Here is a 19,327-nt window from a genome sequence, read left to right on the forward strand (position 1 = left end):
ATAGGTGCTTTTTAGAAAGAAGACATCATAGAGAGACATTTAAAACAATATATGATTCATTGACAACTCGTTAAAAAAAATCTAGCCATTTATATCTCTGGATGCCATTAATTGTACACACCAAAATTGTGACATTATTGCATGTATATAGTGAAATTGAATAAAAACAACTTTTTAAAGGATTTAACCATTGAAATTGATTATATTGATGTTGTGTTATAAATAAAATTTCATAAAATAATGTGTTCACATCATTTTATTGCCTATTTGAGTAGCAGGAAGACTTGAAAAATGTCTAACGTACGTTATGTTATTCCGTCAAAGAAAGGGTCAAATGAACCTGATCCTAGTAATTGAAGGTTTTGTGTCAATGAATGCAAAAGATATATTTTTTAAAAGAATGATATTGTTATTTGTTAAAACAGTGGAATAAATACAAATTCTGTCATTTGTTTCATTAAAACTTGGGTTTCAATCGTTATCTGAGAAATTCCGTCAATTTTGAGCTTCATCACGTAACGTTATGAAAACCGTTGTGTTTTACATTATTTACGACAGATCAAGGTTTTCGGTCTTTAGACATATTCATTCAAAAGACAAAAACCGATGACGTACTACGCAACGCAGATTAAGTATGGAGAACGGCAGAATTATACCCAGGTAAGTTTTTCCGTCAATAAATAATGCTTGTCGTCACGAAAATGAATAAAATTACGTATGTTACCATTCCCCGAATATGAGTTTAAGGTGATGTACTATAATTTATATAATGATTTAACAATGAGGCGGCAAACGATTCCAAAAACACGACCCATTTGCTTGCAAGAATCAGCTGCCCGGTCCTGACCTCGTACGGACAATTTATAACTTTTGTAACGATTGACGACTAAAAGTATGACGGAGTAACAGTCAATCATGTTGTATGTTCAAAATTAAATAATTTGGGACTTAAATTAAAAAGAAATGCTGTATTGGAATGTTGTAGTTTCATCCATTGTCATTATTGCTAAAATTGCAAATGCAAAATGTACTTCATTTGAAAATCAAGTAATGTTTTTTTGAATAGTGTAACAAACAATATGTTTGACCTGATTCAAATAACATAAACAGCATGTCAAACATCACATATGTAGTGAAGTCAGGATTATAAAGTTAATTGATAGAAAAATATATTCTCTTTTACACATTATCTAAACATTTAATATTTGTTAAAATAATCAGTCACTGGTTGATCTTCTTTTAACCAACTTTTGGGAACAATGGATTCTGAAAAACTTGTGTGATGATTGACTGAAAAAAGACTAGCTTCAGAAGTTGTCCATCATAACATATGTTATAATAATTTGATGGAATATTGCTAGATAAGATGGATAACATGTCAATACAAGCTTGTGAAACAAGAAACAGTAAACCAATTAATCATGACAATATTCTAAATGTTTTTATTTTGATTAAATGCAGTAACAATAATTGTCATACAGATGCAATGTTTGACATGTCATTATAACATATGTTATTGTCAGATGAAACTTGTCATAAGACCCATGTTGTAAATTCTCTAAAGTGCTGATTATAAGAAATTATTTGATTTATAACAAAAATATCATGACAACATTGTTTGTTGTTTTTATTTTGATTATTTAAAAGAATAAGTGTCAAACATATGCAATGTTTGACGTGTCATAATAACACATGTTACTGTCAGATGAAACTTATTATAAGAATCGTGATGTAAATTCTTTAATGTGCTGATTATCTGATCATTAGAACTTATTTGATTAATAACTAAAATATATGACATAATTTTCATTGTTTTTATTTTGATTAAATATAAAATAATAAGTGTCAAACAAGTGTAATGTTTGACATGTCATAATAACATATGTTATTGTTTAATTTGTCAGTTGAAACTTGCCAACAACCAACTGTGCTAATAATCAACACTTATTCGAATTAAAACCAAAAAAAATCATGACAACATTTTATATGTTTTATATATATTATTTTGAGAATAATTAGTGTTAAACAGATGCAATATTTGTCATGTCATTTTTACATAGTTATTGTCAATTCTTTAAAGTTCTGATTTAATAGTATAACTTGTAGTAATATGAAGTTTAATCAGTTTTACAAAAAGTTCTGATAGTTTTTGGAAAATTTGTACAAGTATACATAGGGATTCACGGTAAATGTCAATGACTTGTTTTTGTCTCATGGTAGCTAATTTTATACTGCAATCAGCTATTTTACTATACAGATAAAGCTATACATATAAAAATGTCTATGTCTTACCGCCTGGACTGCAGTCATAGGGAATTACCCCAAAATGGTACCCCAAGAGGGAAATTTCAAATTCTTTTTTTAACAATATTTGTTACTTATTAAAATGGTTGCAATGAATTACATTGATTTCGCAGTTAAATAAAAACCTATAATTTCACATGTGAAATAAACGTGGTTATTTCACTCTCTGGCGTCATACAACAATAGGCGTTGTCAAGACGTCGATAACGGCGGATCAAAACAAATTGTGAATGCGTAGAAAAAAGATATAGTTCCTTACATGTTTTATATTAATTTCGTTAAAAAGGCCATTTGTCAATGTAATAAAAAGAATAACTAATTAAAGAATTCAAATATCGAAAAATATTCAACTCGTGACCGAACAACACTGATAATTAACTCGTGCGCTACACGTATTCGTGATTTAATGTGTTTTGGTCATTCGTTGAATATTTTTCTCTATTTGAATTCTTCCATTAGTTATTCTATAAATATATTTTTTTTTATCGATTACAGTGTAAAAACAATATACATGATATAGGTATAGTGTCTTGAAATATGAAATTTATTTGTATTCGGCATAAAAATTGACAACATTGAAAATAAAACTAATACTTTCAACCAATCAGAAGACAGTAAATACAACTAATTTATTTATTAATTTATGTTTTATCTATTGATAAAGATAACATTAATGTATTGAATATTAACATAATTTTTAACTATTATTGTAGATTTAATTTGAGAGTGAGACCACCATCTGTCCAGAAAAAAAAGAAAACAAATGCAGAACGACAAAAAGAATACAGAGACTCATTAAAACTTGACAAAGACAGATTTAAGAAGTAAGTTTTTCCAATATAAAACACAGGGAAAAGTTGTACAGAATAATCATTTAAGTCACTTTGGCTTCTGAATCAGTTTTCTTTGAATATAAATATTATTCTCATGCAATTATTATGTAACAAGATTTTCATTGGACAATGTTGGATATGGTTGCTGCCAAATCCACAGTTGACATGTTGTAACTAAAAATTAGCTGTTATATTAAATTCTTGACATTCTAACATGTCATATATGTGCCAAAGTCATCAACAATATTTGCAGCATTTTATTTTTTTGTGATTTTAATACCCTTAATATAACTCATTTGCACTAATAACAGCCCTTACACTTTTATGAATGTGTATTGTAAATATATATATATGTTGAGTCCAATATGTATTATAATTCAAATATTTATTACAATAGGATCAACACATTGTTTAAATATTTTTTGTTAACTAATTACAGATATCTTGAAGAAAACAAGAAAAGATCTAAGAACTACAGAAAAAACAGAAATGAGGAACAAAAAGATGTAGACAGAGAAAAGGCAAGGATCAGAGCAAAACAATATAGAGACAGAATGAAAGAAAAATATGGGTCAACCGTCCCATTAAGTAGAAAAGCTAATATAAAGACCAGAAGAGAGGTAGCAAATCAAAGAGAGTATTGGCGAAAAAAGAAGCAAGATTCAAGAAGCAGGTTACATGCACAAAGAAGAGACGTATTAAAGAATATGACAGAAAAAGAAAGATGGAGAGTAAGAAAGTCCTTAATGGTGATTTAACCCCGACAATCACTGATGAAAATGAATCAGTCCGTATCTTTACACCAGAGGCAGAACGCAAAGCCTTTTCAAGAGCCAAAAAATACATTCCTAAAGATCCAAAAAGGTATGCAGGCATCGTTAGTAAACTTATAACAAAAGCATCACCAAAGAAAAAAGCAGCCTTGGCAAATTTATATGAAGGTGTCAAACAGAATGATACAATTAAACAAATAGCTCACAGAATGAAACAAAATCAGAAGAAAGAAGGGAAACAGTTTACCAGGCATACTGAAAGATTCTTATGTTAATTTAAGGCAAATGAGCAGAGAAACCGGAATTCGATATAATTATTTGCAAAAAGTTTCAAAACTGAATACTGAAGTGTGGATTACAAGAAAAGATGCAATTGAGGAAACAGTTTTGGAAAAGGTCAAAGATTTTTATATGAGACCGGAGGCATCAACAGTATTACCTGATATTAGCAAAGTAATCAAAGGAAAAAATGTTTATACATTAGAAAAGACTTTAAAACAAACACATAGAGATTTTTTGGAGCAGAACCAAGATACTCATATTGGATTTAGCAAGTTTTGCTCCTTAAAACCATCAAATGTAAAGACATACAGTAATACACCTTTACAACAATGTATCTGTGAATACTGTGCCAATGTTTCTTTGAAAATAAAAACTCTGAAGCATAAGATAAAAAGTTTTCCAGAAAAGAAGTATGAAGCAGTTAATAAGACATTATGTCCCAAACCTAATGGTGCCTTGTACCATAAGAGGGAATGCATCTATAGGGCTTGCTCTGGCTGCGGTGTAAGCATGTTAAATGAATTGGTAAAACAGGTATGTGATGAAAAATGTACATTGACCTGGTACAAATGGGATACTATAACAAGAAAGGTTGGCACTAAGATAACAAGTAAGAAAGGACTAAAATGTTTAACTGGAAGTGGATCTGAATTGATTGCAGAGTTGAAGAAAGAATTGACAGAACTCTCAATACACCTCTTTGTTGCAACATGGCAGCACAGACAATTTAGCCATATAACATCAAATTTACAACCTCAAATGGTTGTTATGGTTCTTGATTTTGGACAGAATTATACATGTTTCTATCAGGACGAAGCCCAATCAGCTCATTGGTCGGCAGAACAAGTGACCGTTCACCCAAGTATTTGTTACTACAAATGCAAAACATGCAGTGAAACAGTCAAAGAAGACATAGTAATGTTATCTGGAGACCTAAAGCACGACTTTTATGCTGTAAGCACATTTATAAGAAAGGCAAATGAACATTTAATTCAAAAGAGAGGTTTAACAATTGACCATCATATCCAATTTTCTGATGGATGCGCTGGCCAGTACAAAAGTAAAAATGCATTTGAAGGGATTGCAGACCTTGGGAGTGAGTTTGAGTGTACAGTAGAAAGGAACTTTTTCGGTAGTAGACATGGCAAAGGACCGTCAGATGCCTGTACAGGGGTAGTAAAATCCGCAGTAACTAGAGCAGTAAAGGCTAGGCAGGCACTTGTTACATGTCCTGAAGAAATGTATAAGTTCTGCACTGAAAATCTAACTAAAGATTGTTCTACAGATGAAAGCTGCATACACAACTTAAGGACATTCATTTTAATAACAGACATTGACCGCAAAATAGAAATGTCAGCCAAAACGGTTCAAGGTACTAGAAAAGTTCATGCTGTGAAGTCTGGTAATATTCCAAAGCAAATACTAACAAGACAGTTGTCTTGTTTTTGTGCGTCCTGCTTAAATGGTGAAGAAGATTGTGAAAACTACCAATACACAGGTACTTGGACACAAGTAGACCTTAGAACAGGGAGGCAAAGGCAGAACCCAATCAAGAATTTAGATGAAATGAAACCACAAGTCTCAGAAGAGAAAAACAGACCTAATGATAAAGGAAATAAGAAATTTGAAAATAAAACTTCCAAAAAAAGAGCAGATAAAAATGAATTAACATGTAAAGATACTGCTGTAGAAGAGCATGCAAATTTACAGAACACAGTTGTTTTAGACTCAGAAGATTATGTTTTTGGGACTTACACATGTGAAAATAGAAAGCAATATTTTGCTGCTTTACTTCAGGATTTATCAACAGCTGAGACCTTTGAGGAATTAAAAGTAATTGCTGATCATTATTCAGTCGAAATGAGCACCATTCAGGAACCCTGTCCTTTACCAAATATAAGCTTAACTGATCTTCCTGTATTTATTGATGCCGATGCATTGCAGATGATTCGCAATGACATTCCAGAAGGCAACTTTATGCCAGTTGTTGTACAGGGAGACGGGAATTGTCTCCCGAGGTCAGCAGCTGTTTTTGGCTTATGGAAACGAAGAAGATCATCAAGAATTCAGAGTTAGAATAATTTTGGAATTGGTTGCCAATGAAGATTTATATCTTAATGATGATTATTTATCCTCCGGGTTGGAGTTGAATATTAAGACAAGGCAACTATCGAAACAGTTTGCAATGTATTCATCCGAATATATCCCAGGAGATGTTTTGACACCAGCTGCAGTGAGAAGAGTTTTCAGAAAAGAGGTCTTAGACATTACAAAAATAAACTCATTTATGGGTATTTGGCAACTATTTGCCATTGCGTCTGTGTTAAATTCCAGAGTAATTTCTGTGTATCCTCAACTTGGCAGCCCAGTTGTCAGAAAAGATCTGAACAGGCTGATAATGCCTCGAAACATCAACCATGAAGACACGATAAAGATAATGTGGTCTTCCACAAGACAAGATCTAACTATGCAACATTGGATACCAAACCATTTTGTCCCTTTATTGCCCCTCCTGGGTGATATCGACCAAATTGATATTGTGGACTTAAATGTTGGTGAGACGGAGTCTAAGACTAAGGTTGGTCAGATTGAGTTGAAGGTTGGTGAGATGGAGCCAGAGGTTGGTAAAATGAAGCCAAATGTTGGTCAGATAGAGCCAGAGGTTGGGCAGATGGAGTCAGATGTTGGTCAGATGGAGTCAGAGGTTGGTCAGATGGAGTCAGAGGTTGGTCAGATGAAGCCAGAAGTTGGGCAGATGGAGTCAAATGTTGGGCAGATGGAGTCAGAGGTTGGTCAGATGAAGCCAGAAGTTGGGCAGATGGAGTCAGATGTTGGTCAGATGGAGTCAGAGGTTGGTCAGATGGAGTCAGAGGTTGGTCAGATGAAGCAAGAAGTTGGGCAGATGGAGTCAGATGTTGGGCAGATGAAGCCAGAAGTTGGGCAGATGGAGTCAAATGTTGGTCAGATGGAGTCAGAGGTTGGTCAGATGGAGTCAGAGGTTGGTCAGATGGAGCCAGAGGTTGGTCAGATGAAGCCAGAAGTTGGGCAGATGGAGTCAGATGTTGGGCAGATGGAGTCAGAGGTTGGTCAGATGAAGCCAGAAGTTGGGCAGATGGAGTCAGGTGTTGGGCAGATGGAGTCAGAGGTTGGTCAGATGAAGCCAGAAGTTGGGCAGATGGAGTCAGATGTTGGTCAGATGGAGTCAGATGTTGGTCAGATGGAGTCAGAGGTTGGTGAGATGGAGTCGGAGGTTGGTCAGATGGAGCCAGAGGTTGGTCAGATGGAGTCAGATGTTGGGCAGATGGAGTTAGAGGTTGGTCAAATAGAGTCAAATGTTGGGCAGATGGAGTTAGAGGTTGGTCAGATAGAGCCAGAGGTTGGTCAGATGGAGTCGGAGGTTGGTGATATGAACCTAATACAGATAATGGAACCAAATGTTGATGAGACGGGCCTAATTCAGATAGTTGAGCCAAAGTTTGGTCAGATGGACCACATGAATATATCAGATGAAGCAATATTTGATGTCATCCCTCAGTATGTATTAGATTGGCTTGAAGAGGAAGGAACTGTAAGCACAGATGATATTGCTACTAAAGGGACAGAAGATCAGTAAGTTTAAATTTCTTTGTTTAGTTTTTGATTTTCAATGTTTTGGTTGCAAGCATGTCTATGAAGGTTAATCAAGGAAAACACATGGTATGCAAGGTTGTATTTATAAAGTTTTTTGTTTTGTCAGTATTGGTTTCAAGAAAACGGATACAATAAAGATTTCTGGTGAGTGATTTTGGGCTCCAAATGTGGCATCACACCTTTCAACTATTTATAAACCAATACAAATGCACTACCAAAAGTAAAATTTAAAATTGTGATTGGAAATTGGGAACGTGTCAAAGAGACAACAACCCGACCATAGAAAAAACAGTAGCAGAAGGTCACCAACTGGTCTTTAATTATGTATACAAGTTTAGTGATAATGAACGCCATACTAGTACCATGCATTATTTATATACTGTCAAGATAGAAGTTGGCATCTAGTTTTGATTCTCAGTTGTTTTTGGCAAAGAAATGGATTTTACTGGACACATGTTCTTGACTATTGTTTGCATTTATAGACTTTACATATTTTAACGTAAATTATCATCTTTGTTTAATAGAAGTTATCAAGCAGGAACATATATTTCTGTCCTGCTTGGTAAAAAACTTTATCCTGCAGTTGTAAGTATAAAATGATTAGTTTTCATTAGTTTTTGTTACTATAATGTGTATTTTCATAGATAATTGTACAGGAGTAAGAAGGCAAGTTATTATCTGTTTGACATTATGCCTTATGTATACAACCTCACAATTATTTATGGAAAGTCGTAGACATAGTAAAGCTTGAAACAAGTCTCATTTCTTTCAATAATTCAGTGTGCAAATATTATGAAAATATAACTTCTTAAAGACCAGGAATTATCAGCTTTACTTGTTTGATATCACTTTATTGTCAGTTTTAAATTATATTTTATAGTTTTGTTTATTTGTTCCATGTGCCTGATTTGTTTTGTCAAATGGTTAAAATATGTAATATCGAGGTTTCAAAAGTTTGAATGACTTTTTCAATGAAAAAACTGACCATGAGATACACTATTAATTTATATGTAGAAATTTTAGAGCTCCATGACTCAAAACAGTTCAAAAGGTTGTAAAAATATGGTTTTATAAAAATGTGTTAAAATTTATAAAGAAAACTAAATGTGTTTTTGCTTGTTATTTTGTAGGTGGATAATTGGCCATGGGTCACATATTTCAAGTACAAGAAGAAGAAAAAATGGATTGATGGTGAAACCAAACATACTGTTCTTTCTTCGGATGTCCATAAAAAGCTGGAAGCCCCAGATATACACATGGAGGGCAGAAACCTGTACTACACATTTAGTGGTGTGTATATTACAATTTCATTACAATTTACATAGCCTAGTTTAAGCTACTTGATTCTATTGCTCTCAATATCTGTTTTATATTATACATTTTATAATATTTGATCATTGTGATATTGACATTTATCACTACATGTATTTTTGTAGATATCTATCTAAATCTATTTTAGCCTGATGTTCAGGTTGATCTAATTTAAGATGATCAGTAAAATTTGTTTCTCCTTTTCAGCTTTGATATTCAAACAAACAAACACTATGCATGTTTAGTAATTACAATGTATATGCTGGATGCAGTACTAGTTTACAACATAATTTAATCACTTTTCCAGAAGTCGTAAACATTAACACTGCTTTGGTATTTGAATCATTCTTATTTTCTATTTGCAGATGAAGATTTTTCCAATGGTCCTGGATGTCTGGACAGTTCAAGTTAATTTTTTCTTAATAAATATGTTGACAATATTGCCAATTGATGTTATGTGTATGATTTGGTGGACTTGAGCTTGATATCTAATCATATCATGCACAAGAATAAGTTTCAGTAACGAAACAACACTTTTATTGCTGTTCAGTTGCAGTGTGATCATTGACAAGGATATTACTGACCCCCATTAATTTCTTATATGAATGCAATTTCAGGCCGTCCAGGCAAGCATTGGCTCTTGAGCACTTGAACGGAATTACACATGTACTGTGTGTAAAAAGTATAATTTGTTACTGCCTTGATATTTGCTACAAAGACCTAAATTGTTGAAATGGTCATAGGATTTGGTTTAATATCGAAGAATTTGTTGAAAACACTTATTGGATGCCTGGGTAATTTGTCTCAGAGTAAGATGCTGGTCTTAAGATGCACAAAAAAAACCACAGTTAAACAATCTGAATATTTTTAGAAACAAGGGAGTTGGTATTGCAATCAAAAAGGAAAATGGAAATAAATGTAAATGAGACAAAACCTTACACATTGTTATATACATTATAGTATTGGAACAGCGCTTTGGTTGCTGTTCTTCATTTTGCACTTATTGTGAATTCTTCTATAATGAGCATAACTCATGTATCACAACAAATAGAGAACAGCCCTAGACTGCATTTGATCGGTACTCAATTTGCTGCAAGTCTTTCTAAAAAATACGATTTGGTTCTACCTCTTTTTTTGTCATATTATTTTCAGCAATGCATTAACAGTCAATATTGGATGCTGTAAACAAGTGTTCATGATTGCAACACATTTTTTGATAGTTAATGAATGTAAAATAGCTGATCCAACAGGAACTTCCTAAAAAACTAAGCATCAATGAACTGCATCAATCAGAACAAAGGGTCAGTAACCTCTGAAAGAAATATCGATCAAGGACTTAATTACCTTGTTTTTTCTTTAATAACAGACATAAAATTTGGGTTGATTTGGTTTAACAAATGCTCTAGAATTAAACAGAAGCCTAAATGGCTGTTTATTCATTTTCTAATGTATGCTTCAGAAGTCCTAATTGAGTCCATCATCACAAATGTTGTCATCACATATGTTGAAATGTCAACATCACATATGGTTACAGTTTTTATGATTTTAAGTATTTTAAGATAAATAAACATGGCTTTTTCCATAAGAATTACTGTATCCTATCATATATGAAATAAAATCACAAACAATGGTCATTGATATGTATAATTCAGTTGGCCAGATAAATCACAATTTTCAGAGTTTTTGAAAAGCATATTTCAGATGTCAAAACCTCTTCTACAGCAGATAATCATGCTTCTGTAGTCTTCAATGTCAAAAATAATGAATCTTTAAGGATGTTGCTAGCAATATCTGTTCTTAACATGCCTGCTGTATTAGAAATAAGATAATAAAATGGTAGTTATTTTGTCAACATAACATATGTTACAATCGACTTGACCCACATAAGACTGCTTGCAGAGCTTTTCAGGTAAAGAATGTTATCGTTTTTCACCAATAATTTAAAAATTCAGAATCATAGGCTCCAGGAGATGCAAAAATATATTAATTTGCAGTGTGTTTTAATTTTTTATTTAATGTCACACATTGATCCTCTTTATTGTGGAAACAGTCATATAGTTTGACCCTTGTTCGTCATTCCATCATTTTGAATTATGAAATTCCCTCATTCCGTCATTCCACAACAAACCATTATACAGAGTTTTTTTTCTAAACGCCTTCAGATATCATATTGGGCTGGTATGTGAGTTAACCATGATGAGTTACAGATGAAGTTTCAGTTTTGTTCCACTCAGCTAATTTTTGCCGAAATTATGGGCTAGGATTTTGATAAATTGTTGAAAATCACAGTTATACGAATTTTTTTCTAAACGCTTTCAGATATTGGGATGATTTCTGGCATGTGAGTTAACAAAGATGAGTTACAGATCATATTTAAGTTTTGTTCTGCTCTGCTAAATTTTGCCAAAATTACGGGCTATGAACTTTGATAAGTTATTGAAAACCACTGTTTAATATACAGACTTTTTTTCTAAACGCTTTCAGATATTGGGCTGATTTTTGGTATGTTAGTTACTCATGATGAGTTACAGATCAAGTTTAAGTTTCGTCCTACTCTGCTAATTTTTGCCAAAATTAAGAGTTTACAACTTTGAAAATGGTTGAAAATCACAGTTATATGGACATTTTTCTATACGCCTCTGGATTTTGAGCTGATTTTTGATATGTGAGACTACCATCATGTTTGTGTCCACATGTGTTATTGAAATCGCAGATTTTTCAACTTTTTGAGACTGGGCCATTTGTGTCGCTTTTACACATCTAGTTTATTTACAGCATTGGCATTTTCATTTATTAAGGGAAACCATTGGAGTTCCATCAGAGTCTGTTTCCAAGTTTGTGTCTGCAGTCTATTAAAAAAAGACACTAATAAACAAACAGTCATATTATATCCTTGTTTTAAAAATTCCTTTAGGGAACATGCTTTACATTATTGTAGTATTAAATAATAAATAGACAGTATATTATATGGATAGTCATGGCTATTATAGATATGCATTTTAATCAAATATAAAAAAAAAAAAAAAGAAGATAGAAAATTTGCACTTGGTTGAACAGTTAAATTCATGCATGGTTCATCTATACCCATGATGGTAATAATGAATCCACAGTAGTATTATACAGGAATATCTCAAATACATGCAACCTTTTTACCCAGTATAAACTTATCTTTTATTTTCAGCCTTACAGTAGAGGAACATCTGGCACAGCCCATGATCGCCATGAAAATAGTGAGAGACAAAGCCAATCAGCTCACAGTGGGGCAATAAGTAGTAGTGTACATGATCTGAGTCCAACTTTATGGCATGCTTTGGATGTATGGAGGTGTACCAATCATCTTGGAGGGGGATTGGCTGAAGCCCTGCAAGCTCTGGCTACATGTGGAATGGGATTGTCAAATGAAAACTGGTTAGTGACATGCAGACATTTTTCAATCTATGATTATTTTAGTAGATGGTTTTATTATAAGGGAATTCTTATATGTTTGTCATGACTATTATTTGTAGATAAAGTTTAAAAACACAAAAGTAAAAAGCATTCTTTTTTTAATTTTTAATTGTTCAACCAGATTTGTGTGATTTTTGTTGAGCCTGCAACTTTTGGTGCAAAAAGCTCGACATAGAAACAGTGTTCCAGCTAGGCCATTTTAAGAGGGCGCGGCGCCCGCCTTTTCCCAAGTGCCGCCCTGTGCCCTTTTTCCAGTTTTCAGGGCGCCCTACCTTTTTTGAAGATCAATTGTATATTATTTTGTTCGTATTGATATGATCTGCCAATTACTAAACTTACAGGAAACGGATTTATATAAGCTAACAGCTTGTTTCTGGATCCTATTAATTATTTGACTTGTATTATGTAAATGCCTATGTATGTACCTGAATATAATTAATAAAATATGTTTACACTAACATCATTAGCCCATATAGAACTCTATCTTTCTACTATTTAGGCTGAAAAACTTGTCAAGCAGGTTGTCACTCAAGTTTTTAGATCATTGCTTGGCACAGTTGAGCTTTATAGGCAGTCTGTTTTGAAAGGTGACCTGCTTCATTCTGTTTCTATGGTCTGACACACTTTACCAGTTCACCTTTCTACCTCTGCTGTGCTTAATGGCAATACAGCACACAACAGCTGTGCTCAGTAAATGCACAATGTTAGGATATAGCAACAGTGAAAATTTGTATTTAAAAAAATAAAGAATACAGAAAAGGATGACCAAGGCACCCTACCAACACTGCTACTAAGACCCTCTTTAACTTTTCCCATAATTCAAAATACCTAAACATATATATTCTTAAGTAAGAAGTATGTAGACATATTTTAGAATATGCATGTTAACTTAAGTGGGTTACTCAATGCTAGGAAAAAATCAGCAAAACCCACGAAAATTGGTATCCAAGGAATAATAATAAATCCACAGTATATGAAATTTAAGTTATATTTCTAGTCAACATCATTGAGTTGGAGTATAGTTACTGACCAATGTCAGCATATGCATATTAAAGGTTTAGATAACCTAATGTTAGGTTACTTAGGTTACTTCATTAGTTACATGGTTAGAGTAAATATCAGTTATGATGTTTAGTTATTCACCTAGTACTTGTAAAAGAAGATGAGGATTTTCTTTTTAGCTCACCTGGCCTAAAAGGCCAAGTGAGCTTTTCTCATCACTTGGCGTCTGTCGTTGTTAACTTTTACAAAGATCTTCTCCTCTGAAACTACTAAACCAAATTTAACCAAACTTGGCCACAATCATCATTGGAGTATCTAGTTTAAAAAATGTGTCCGGTGACCTGGCCAACCATCCAAGATGGCCCCCATGGCTAAAAATATAACATAGGGGTAAAATGTAGATTTTGGCTTATAACTCTGAAACCAAAGCATTTAAAGCAACTGGACATGGGTTCAAATTGTTTATCAAGTCAAGATCTATCTGCCCTGAAATTTGCAGATGAATTGGACAACCGATTGTTGGGTTCCGCCCCTGAATTGGTAATTTTTAAGGAAATTTTGCCATTTATGGTTATTATCTTGAATACTATTATAGATAAAGATAAACTGTAAACAGCAATAATGTTCAGCAAAGTAAGATCTACAAGTAAGTTGACATGACCAAAATGGTCAGTTGACCCCATAAGGAGTTATTGCCCTTTACAGTCAATTTTTAACAATTTTCATAAATTTTGTACATTTTTGTAAATGTTAACAAAATATTTTCCTCTGTAACTAATGGGCCAAGATCATTAAAGATGGAGATAATTGTAAGAATCAAGAATGTTCAGTCAAGTAAGATCTACAAACACATCTCCAATACCAAAACACAATTTTGTCATTGATCCATTTGTGTGTCTTTTGTTTAATAGCACATAGACCAAGGTGAGCGACACTTAAGAGCCTCTAGTTTTATTTGATGTCAAAATATTCACTTTATGCATTGCTTTATAGGGTTGACAGCATGATCGCTTTACAAATATTGGCTGAAGCAGCTAAATCAAACATAGCAGCCATGAAAATTCTTCATAGTCTAGCTCGAGGGTCAAGACCTAAAGTGAAAGGAGGATCTCCACCAGACAGTTCAAGATCAGATGACTCAGGTAAGAAAAGGTCAAGGGTTATGATCTAATATCGGAATTGTCTCTTTAAGTCATCTCAAAAAATCTTTATTGTTGATTGACTGTAATGAAATATTTAAATTTTTCAAATAAGCCTGGATAGTCCACTATAAAAGGTCACAACATTAAAAATATGAAATAATTTAAACAGAAACCTAACGGTCTAATTTATATCAAAACAATTTAGGAAAAAACAATATAAAACACATGATCTAATAACAACCACAGAACTACAGACTCTTGACTTGGGACTGGCACATGAAGAACTTGGCAGGGTGAAACATGTTTGTCAGCACTCAATCCTAACTCAAAACTAACATTGGACAGTGGTGTAACAGCACAACATAAGAACAAACTGTAAAAATCAGTTGCAATTTGCTTTCTCAAAGTAAAGATATGAGGCTCAAAAACAATTAACTTAAAAAATAGACATGAAGCACAAAAATCTGAGTATTCATAGTCACTGGAAGCTAGTTCAAATAAAATTGAAAATGGAGATGTAGAATGTGTCAAAGAGACAACAACTCGATCAATGAGCAGAAAACAGACGAAAGGTCACCAATGTGTTTTTAACACAGCAATAAAAAATCTCTGACATGGAGGCAGGCTTCAGATGTCCCCTTAGCAATATCAGTAATGTATAATAGTTCATCACACATATAAATGTATCAAACTAAATAAAAACATACAAGACTATCAAAGTCAAAGATTATTGACTTAGGACAGGTATAAAAATGTGTGTTTTTTTGTTTTTTTTAATGTTTTGTGAGATTCTCTATTCTCAAAGCCAATTACAACTTATAAATAAATCTTGTTCTCCCAGGCTTATCACCATTATACACTTTTCATTCATTACTGCCATTTTTATTTTAGCCTTCACCTTTTGTTGAAAAAGCGAGACATAACGATCCTACATTCTGTCGTTTGCATTGTTGTTGTTTTTGGCAGCAGCTGCCACAAATACTCACTCTGTGGTTTCTACCAAACTTGGAGAGAAGATTGTTTATGATCATAAGATAGTATCACAAAGTAAATTGCTTTAAAAACAAAAATCCTGTTTTTCCGTATTTTACTTATAAATGGACTTAGTTTTTTTGCAAAATCTTAACAAAAGCTTGTTTTTGAAGTAAATTTAAAGAAAAAACCTTTTTTTTATCGTATCTTACTTAAAAATGGACTTACTTTTTCTGCTAGTTAACCTCACATTCACTCTGTGGTTATTTTTTTAAAAAATTTATTGACTTTCTTAAAGTATCCTGGATTTCTACCAAACTTGGACAGAAGCTTCTTTTATAATCAAAAGCTAGTATCTAGAAGGAAATTTGTCACTTATAAAAGTAAAAATATATTCCCTGTTTTTCTGTATATTAATTATATATGGACTTATTCTTCCAGTTAACATTACATACAGTCTGCAGTTAAAGTTCTTAAAACATTTATTAGATTCATAAAGTAGGCGAGACACTGGGTTATGTGGAACCCTTACACATTTTTTGACATGTTATTGGCTACATATCAATATCCTTGGAGCCTCTTTTCGAGTTTTTTTCTATGCTTATTTTATTTTGTTTTTATGATTTACTTCTGCAGACTGATTTGCCATAAATAGAAATCTTGTCATGTTTTCAGTTGAAACAGGTCGTGGTAAGATAACACACAGGAAGCACATTATTTTTTATATAAAGAATACGGTACACCTTTTGCACAAGAATCATAAAGCACAAGTTTTATATGATAAAAGTATAGGAGCTACTTAATTTGAATCTATGCATATTATATTTATTGTTATCATTGCACTTTAGTTTGCAAACTATGCACATTATTACTCCAAATAAGGGAGCAGGGTGTTTATATATAGTTGTCACAGTGCCATTTTTCCATCAATCTTTGTATCCCTACTTTGAATTTTCAACTCGTTCTTATTTATATAAAGGTATAAGAAGATTTGGTATGAGTGCCAATGAGACAACTATCCATCCAAGTCACAATTTATAAAAGTAAACCATTATAGGTCAAAGTACTGTCTTCAACACGGAGCCTTGGCTGCCACACCGAACAACAAGCTATAAAGGTCCCAAAAAAATTACTAGTGTAAAACAATCGGCATTATTCCAAAAAAAAAAACCAGGTCTAAAAACAAAGAAAAGCATCAGTTGTGGTGGGGATGAACCAGTTTGAACTTTTTATTTTCAGTATAATGAAGTTAAACTTTCCTTAAATAAAAGGAAATAGTGTGTCAAATTTACATGATATAAGATTAAACAAATCCTTAAATCAAATATTTACAAGTATTGTTTAATTTATGTTCTTTTGAAATTTGTCTGCAGGATCTTAGCAGTTAGTAGAAATGAATATTCCTGAAATAGCAATGACTTGTTATTTATTTCATTTTAAATTAGTTAAAATCAAAGTTGCTGCCTTCTGAATGTACCAGTCTTATAGGTCCATTTTGAAAGTACAACTGTTTGAATTATGATAAGAATTCTAATAATTCTTTTATATCATGCTTTATGCTCATTTTAACATTGGAAGGCATTATATTAGCTAACACTTTACCCATTGCTAACGCTAAGTGTAAAGATATAAACAAATAATTCTAATATGATTTGCATATTAGGGAATACGTTGATATGATTGGTCAAGAGGAAATTCCGGTAGTTGATCTTGACGTTGGTTGTTTTCCGATAGACGACGATGACCGAACTTCTTTTCGTAACCAATGCAAACAAGATGGCAGCGATAATAATAACGACGTTAACAAAATTCATTTTCATTGCATGTTAATTGTAAAATAAAATAATACACAAAAACATTCGTAATAAGTGTGTTTGCTTTTTATCAGATAGCAAATTTCATTGCATACATATTTTTGGGTTTTCCAACAAATATATTCATGCGTCAGGCCTATTCAATGACAGAAACATACAATTTACGTGTGAAAAAGGTAATGAGTGTGGAAAAATATATTCCCTATCTCCAAGTTGAAAGAATTATAAGGATTAAACGCCTTTTTAAAGGAATTTATTGGTGTATGTAAACTGGACCAAATAAAATTTGGTACAAATGATTACTAAATGATTACAATGATTTGAATACAATTAAATCTATGATTACAATGAAGAGAAAAGAAAAGACACAGAATAATGTGTATTTATAAATGTAATGTATAATGTTTCCACATTGACAAATACAGTGATCATAAAAAATATAGAAAACTGAATCTGAATATCCTGGTTTTCCCCTGGTGCTTTTATAAGCATACAATAGCAAGCACAATTATAAATATCTAAATTATGCTTCTGTCTTAAAACAGTAAAATGTATAACTTTTCTAAGTGATTCAGTGACTCTAGTTTCTATTTTACTAGTTCATGATACTTCGTCCTAAGAAATTACAGTGTTAGAAATTAAATTTTTGTTGTTGAAAACTTTAAAGATACACAAATTATAGTCTAGCAAGAAATTAAAGAAATGTTTTCAATTTATAGATGTATACAGTGTTACCAGTGACAACTCTGAAAAAGCTCATGAATCAAGGAGTATTGGTAGTTCTAAGCCAAGTCTTAGTGATATCTATGAACGTAGCGAGGAAGATCATGACTCGGCCAGAAAATCTAAACATACAAGATCAGATCAAGAAAAACAGGACATCTCTCCAGAAAAATCACCAGAACAACAAAAAACTGCTCTTAGTATTGAAAATCTAGAAAAGTTTGAGTCCAGTTTGAAAAAAGAAAAACCACAAAGGACAACTGCTAGTCGTGAGAGAGAAGTATCATTTGCTGAAAATGCTAAGAACAAAATGACTGACAAAAACAGAATTAAAACATATACTAGAGATTCATTGAGGACAAATCCATCTACACGGGATTCTAAAAGGGGGTCTAGTTTTCACTCTGATCCTTTACCTGGTACTGCTTGGAAGGCTGAAGTAGGATCAGATTTACCAAGTGGCAGAGCATCTGAAGCTAGCTCTGTTCCTACTTACACTAATTTACCTGTGAGTTTACACACATTTTTAATGTAATCCTTTTTAAAGTGTTTAGTATTTAATGCTTATTCTGCTAAAAGATTGAACTGGCTAAGGTAATGATTAATACAAGTCTTTGGAACGGCAAACAATAAAGAGATCTAGTACAAAACTTAGCATGAAGAAATATTTGATGTGAAACAATTGACACTTGGTTATATACTTTTGTCTTTATTAAGGAGTTCAAGTTAGAATAGATCAACAGTCCATTACCTGTCTTTTCTTAGAGGGAACTTTTTTTTTTGATAATGATGGTTTATAATGCATGACCAGTGACTTTTTAAGAAGGGTCATTCACTTAAAAATTTGAAATGTTCTAGACCTTTATTATTTTAAAGCAAAGATGAACTCAGCCTTTATGGACCCATTCTTTACACATAACTCATTTGTATACAGTAACTTGATACACAATGTTAGAATTTGAAAGTGTTAAAATACAAAATTAGACTACTTGGAGACAATAGCAAAATAAAATAGGTGCGATATGATTGCCAATCAAAGAGCTATCCATCTAAGATAATAGGCTCCTAGTAACCAACATGTTCAATGTCTCATT

At 32.6% G+C, this 19,327-nt stretch overlaps 3 protein-coding genes across 6 annotated transcripts in view; all 3 read left to right on the top strand.

Moving 5' to 3' along the window:
- LOC143042529 (transmembrane protein 232-like) overlaps window positions 1-19,327 on the top strand; it is a 53,533-nt gene that overhangs the window by 26,255 nt on the left and 7,951 nt on the right. For 3 of the 4 annotated variants that reach the window (XM_076214899.1, XM_076214900.1, XM_076214901.1), the window contains exons 8-11: window positions 12,315-12,541; window positions 14,576-14,724; window positions 16,372-16,386; window positions 18,230-18,741. In XM_076214899.1, coding sequence (XP_076071014.1) covers window positions 12,315-12,541; window positions 14,576-14,724; window positions 16,372-16,386; window positions 18,230-18,741 — 903 coding nt within the window. The remainder of the gene's footprint in view (window positions 1-12,314; window positions 12,542-14,575; window positions 14,725-16,371; window positions 16,387-18,229; window positions 18,742-19,327) is intronic. The other variant, XM_076214902.1, reaches the window with a different exon arrangement.
- LOC143042530 (uncharacterized) lies at window positions 3,022-6,268 on the top strand. Its single transcript, XM_076214904.1, has 2 exons — window positions 3,022-3,128; window positions 3,577-6,268. The coding sequence occupies exon 2, from the start codon at window positions 4,196-4,198 to the stop codon at window positions 6,266-6,268; it is 2,073 nt and encodes a 690-aa protein (XP_076071019.1). The 5' UTR covers window positions 3,022-3,128; window positions 3,577-4,195.
- Window positions 6,281-9,961, top strand: LOC143042531 (uncharacterized). The gene is made up of 3 exons (XM_076214905.1): window positions 6,281-7,801; window positions 8,953-9,112; window positions 9,499-9,961. The coding sequence occupies exons 1-3, from the start codon at window positions 6,378-6,380 to the stop codon at window positions 9,610-9,612; spliced, it is 1,698 nt and encodes a 565-aa protein (XP_076071020.1). The 5' UTR covers window positions 6,281-6,377; the 3' UTR covers window positions 9,613-9,961.

This window comes from Mytilus galloprovincialis, chromosome 8, assembly GCF_965363235.1.
Source record: "Mytilus galloprovincialis chromosome 8, xbMytGall1.hap1.1, whole genome shotgun sequence".
NCBI classification, from domain to species: domain Eukaryota; kingdom Metazoa; phylum Mollusca; class Bivalvia; order Mytilida; family Mytilidae; genus Mytilus; species Mytilus galloprovincialis.

Excerpts from the sequence above, each read along its gene's own strand:
- LOC143042530 (XM_076214904.1), top strand. The coding sequence starts at position 4,196 with ATGAGCAGAGAAACCGGAATTCGATATAATTATTTGCAAAAAGTTTCA.
- LOC143042531 (XM_076214905.1), top strand. The coding sequence starts at position 6,378 with ATGTATTCATCCGAATATATCCCAGGAGATGTTTTGACACCAGCTGCA. Across the intron at positions 7,802-8,952 it reads ACTAAAGGGACAGAAGATCA|GTGGATAATTGGCCATGGGT; the intron begins GTAAGTTTAAAT and ends GTTATTTTGTAG. Across the intron at positions 9,113-9,498 it reads CCTGTACTACACATTTAGTG|ATGAAGATTTTTCCAATGGT; the intron begins GTGTGTATATTA and ends TTCTATTTGCAG.